Below are 5,126 nucleotides of genomic sequence, written 5' to 3'. Positions count from 1 at the left end.
AAGTTGGAGTGTTTTTAAAAGATAAGAACTTAGAATTTTTGATTAATAACCTGATTGTTTTAGGTAAACACTTTATCCACAGATGTAAATATTTAAAGATTAAACCCCATTTCAACGGTTGGAAGAATGATCTGAAGTTATTTGCAAAATCTCTTCAATGGATGACAGACAGAAATGCCATTAAACTTTTTTCTGCCTTGAACATATTTTTGTTACTAGATTAAGATCCTCACTCTTAATTTTTTATTTTTTTTTTAAATCTATTTATTTCATTGTGTGTGGTTTGTTTTTACATATGCTGTATCAACACGGAAAACATATGGATGATTATTGAATTGTGCCATAAATGTTTGTATTCGATTTCTGTTTAATAAAAAAAAAAAAAAGTTTCGTCAAACTTTACGGTGGCCCAGTAGTGCACAACACAACGAAATTCAAAAAGCAAACATAAGTTCACAACACAACGCAAAAAAGCCGCAACACAACGGAAACAAGCCACAACACAACGAAATAGCCACAACACAACGGAAATGCTCCCGACCACTAGGGGGACAGGTGGTCTCCGGAAACGGTAAATTGCTCTCAATCTCCCATGCGTTATCGCTGGCGGTCTGGATTAGTGATGGGCAATCCGGCTCTTTTTCGTGAGTCGGCTCATTTGACTCAGCTCACTGAAAAGAGCTGGCTCTTTTGGCTCACAAACGGCTCTTTAAAAAAAAAATGTTTTCTCTATGATAGGTGTGAAAACAATTCTAATTCAATTATTAAATGAACTTATACTCGCAATGTCTCACAATTTCTTTAAAAATGCATTGATTTGTTATGAAAAAATAATACTATTAAGCATTTGCATTAGAACTTTTTAATGTATAGAAACAACATTCAAAACAAATACAATCTGAACATAATAGAACCCATATTAAAGAAAAAGCTGTTTCTCGAAGCTCCGCTAGCTTCACAGTTGGGTGCACAGTTCGCATATGCCGGTGTAGGTTGTGCGTAGAACCGGCTTTATGCGATATTTTTTTTTGGCAAATTCTACACTGTGCTTTAACATTGTCCACATCATTAAAGTGGTTCCAAATGCTGCTGTTCTTCCGACTCATTTTCCTGCTTTTGCTTTGTTTTCACATGTGTTTTTCCTCTCCTCTCCTCCGAGTTTGACGCTGTGTGTGTGTGTGTGTGTGTGTGTGTGTGAGTGTGTGATGGCTCGGCCCCTCCCTCATGCCGTATAAATGGTTGACACCTTGTGTATGATTGACAGGAACAGAACGTGAGGCTGATCAGACAGTCAAAATTTAGTCATTTAGTGCCGACGCTGCCCCCTAGTGGTCCGGATCATTTCCGTTGTGTTGTGGCTATTCCGTTGTGTTGTGGCTTGTTTCTGTTGTGTTGCGGCTTTTTTGCGTTGTGTTGTGGCTTGTTTCCGTTGTGTTGTGAACTTTTGTTTGCTTTTTGAATTTCGTTGTGTTGTGCACTACTGGGCCACCGTAAAACTTTAATAGTTTGGCGTTCCAATCAGTTCATAACTAAATACAGCTGGATGCGCGAATGTGAGCAAGGATTCATGTATGTGCGGGGAACCTGTCGATGGATTAAAATTCACACACTTATCTGTAGTTATCGCTCGCGTGTTTGTGTGATTAATACAAGTGCCAATGGTGGATCAAACTCAAATTTGCGAACCCTCTATTGAAGACCCTTGTTTTATTGTAATTCACAAAATGGTTTAACAATATGTAATCAGTAATAAATATAAATGTATTCATGTTTAATAGAAATCCACAAACATCACAGCACCCACAGGGTACAACCACACAATATAAATAACAAAATAAATAAATACAAACAATATTAAATATTCATTAAGTTATAAATAAATAGATAAATACATTCCTTTAAAACAATGGACTCTTCACACATCTGGGTTTGTAATGCAGAAGTAAATAATAGCAGGGTAAACTTAGAGCAGTGAATGGGATACCATAGCAAATATAATTTTTGCTTATGTGTTTGCTTCAACAGCAAAAGAAAAAATCCAATATTATGCTTTTTTAGCTTTTCAAATAAAAAATAGAGTGCTTCATTACAGCAGTCAGATGAGAGAATGACGACACATTTACTGTCACTCTCAGTAGCTGCAAATAGAAGCCTCATCACGGCTGTTAACTTGGTTTTAAAGCCAATTCCAGGGTAATATAATACAAAGTATAATGTTATAAATGTACATGAATTAAAACAATTGCAAATATAAAAAAGCGGAAATGCGTCATCAGTCTGTGAAAAGGGTCCAAAGAGGTGTTGCAAACTTAGCTAAGCATTCTAAATTGGTCTAGTGAGAAATTGAGGATCATGAAAATAGGCCTGCAATTACACATACGGGCTGGAAAAGCACATGTACATGGAATGTGTGACAGAGATTTCCTTTTCCCATCTCCATTCAAAGTGTTATGTAATCGCTTGTCTCTAGCACCACTCCAGGTTTTCCATTTTCCCTTCCATGCTCACAATTGAGAGAAACCCAGACCTTCCTTGCAAAATCCCTACAAAAACTCTTACATGTAAAAACCTGCTGCAAGCAAAATCACATAACTCTGTTCCCTGCTTTGATTCCACTCGCAAAAGAAAACATTGGCACTTACAATAAAAAAATTTAAAAATCCTGCCTCCACTTTGTACAGCTCTCATACTATTATCTGAGTGATACAAACAGTGAACATCCCAGTGGTTTTCTTGAATATCTGCACTCTTGGAATAACTGTTCTATAAACCTAGTTGGAGACAGCGATTTGGCGTAGACTGCGGAAAACATCCTGTGTAAAGCTGCGCAGCTGCTGCAGTGAAAGATGTGTGATCACTTGGACTTGATAATTGCTGTCAAGGCTTGGAGAGAGATCTGGAAAAGCTTTCTGGGATACTTTACTGGATATCTGAGCCAACTGTTGCATCTGAGCAAGAAGATAGCACAATATTAGGTTGTTAGTCTTCAAAAACAAAACGATCATTAAAATCATAACTACTATTAGATAATATATGGAAGTAATCTGTCTGTCTGTCCGTCGTCTGTCTGTCAAAAATGTCAGGATGCTCAGAAGTAAAATAATACCTTTTTGACCTGAGCAGACAGTTCACTAATATCTGCAAGAAGAAGGTTCAGTTTTTCTGTGGAGGTCAAGGATTCACTGATTCTCTGCAGAAGTGCATGGTGTAATTCCAAACCCTCTACAATACGGCTCAAGCTCATCTCCTGTAAATATAATAATACGAATAATAATACAATTATAGAGGCAAAGAACTCTTAGTAACATTCTTTACATGTCATCGTCAATTTCATTACTGTGCATCAACTCTTGGTTCAGAGCATTCAAAGACATTTGGTTCTGCCAAGGTGATGGTAGCCAAATGTAAAAATGTAACGTTTGCACATTTGATTCAAGGTAACCAATCAACTACTAAAGTCCTGCTCTATCATTATTCTCTTCAGCTAAACACCTGTGTTTTGGTGGGCATCAACTTTAACTTATTTATGACTTAATGTGTTTAAAAAAAAGTTTTTTGACTTGTTTTCAAAGGTGCACATGAATAGCTGACAACATGTGCAAATACTTGTGTGCATTAATGTAACTTGTGTACACTTGAACTTTTACAATTAGAAATTGCTGCATATTATATACTATAACATTTAAAAGAGCTTGTGTGTTTTTTTTTTTTTACCAAGGTGAAGTCCTCTGATATGGTCTTGAGCACTGGTGGTTCAGGAATGCTAATGCCACTTAAATACTCCAAGTTTTGTTCTTCACTGGACAGTTCAAGGGTCAGACCCTGCAAACAACACAGTTTCCATTATAGCATTGAAAAAAACACCAGAAGCTGGCCTCTGCATTGTCAACTCACTTTAAAGTATGATGGGTTTATCATACCCATATATAAGTAAACCGTTAATGTCATTGGATGTGTGGTAATTATAAGGTATAGCCTATGGAGGTATAGGATGGCCATCATAACGTTTATCAAACTGTTTATTTAACAGTGGACTTGAAGCAATCATCAACCATACGTGTGTTTATGAATGTCGTGAGATATTAAAAACGCTCACCGTTCTTTTGAGGTATGTCTCGTGTACAGCAGGAATGTTGTCCAGAATCTTCTTCGCTAAACTCATGCCAACCGTAATCTCGGGCTTCAAGTGGTGTGCGACTTTTAGCGGCGCGGAATACACAAGCGTTAAACAGCAGTGCACTGCAAGAACTGTGACGTGAAAATAAAGTTTTGTTAATCAGTAGAAAACACGATCCATTTCCATATCCTTCCCGCTGCTAATAAACCAGGAACGCACATTTCCCAATTTAAAGATCAGTGTGCACACTTTAAATCTCTTGATTTTATCACTATTCCTAATGTTTAGATGAAAGTATACTTAAAATGAGTACTTACAGAGGTAGGACTTCATTGTGCTTCAAACGCAAGTGTAACGGATCAACTGCATTTATCAAGGCATTTCTATAGTCTATTTAAACCCTTTGGGAGTGTTCAATTGGGGAAACTTCCATGAGTTACTAGCTATTACACTTCAAGCGTATTATGTGTACATCAGTGTATTAAATTATTGCGAAAAAAAAACTTACGAGGAAAAGGGGAAAGGCTGGTAATGTTTCCTGTTGTTGGGACCTACATCACTCACGAAAAGTGGGAAATTTGTATTCAGAACGACGTAATTATAAAGCAACAATAACATAGGCTTATATTATTTTATTTTTTACTTTGAAATGAAAGCATCCCAAAAGAAATAATTATTTCATGACACAAGACTCTGTTTGTGGAATATAAATTATATATGTTTTCAAATAAATATAGTAGTGCAACTATTTGTAATATTGTAATTCCATTAATCTCAATGACTGTTTGACCTAGAGACATAAACCAACTGTAAAACATTCAGAATAGTACTCTTCATAAAGCACAAGGCTTGTTTTTGGGAGTTAATATTCAGTACTTTTTATACAGATATTCTAAATCTATAGTCATTGCGTTTAATAGATTTATAGGAATAATTGAATCTGTACAATATTATATATTTGTAGTACAACTATAACCACAAATAACCACGGTGACTAAAGTCATTGTTA

General features: G+C 36.1%; 1 protein-coding gene across 1 annotated transcript; it reads right to left on the bottom strand.

The window, feature by feature from the left end:
* Window positions 1–562: 562 nt before the first annotated feature.
* csf3b (colony stimulating factor 3 (granulocyte) b) lies at window positions 563–4,484 on the bottom strand. Its single transcript, XM_052135572.1, has 5 exons — window positions 4,435–4,484; window positions 4,097–4,248; window positions 3,715–3,822; window positions 3,107–3,247; window positions 563–2,948 (listed from the first exon to the last, which is right to left on the bottom strand). The coding sequence occupies exons 1-5, from the start codon at window positions 4,448–4,450 to the stop codon at window positions 2,772–2,774; spliced, it is 594 nt and encodes a 197-aa protein (XP_051991532.1). The 5' UTR covers window positions 4,451–4,484; the 3' UTR covers window positions 563–2,771.
* Between the last annotated feature and the right edge of the window lie 642 nt (window positions 4,485–5,126).

Source organism: Xyrauchen texanus, chromosome 10, assembly GCF_025860055.1.
Source record: "Xyrauchen texanus isolate HMW12.3.18 chromosome 10, RBS_HiC_50CHRs, whole genome shotgun sequence".
Lineage (NCBI taxonomy): Eukaryota > Metazoa > Chordata > Actinopteri > Cypriniformes > Catostomidae > Xyrauchen > Xyrauchen texanus.
The sequence above is the reverse complement of the archived record's forward strand: the minus strand, read 5'-3'. Positions and strand labels throughout refer to the sequence as shown.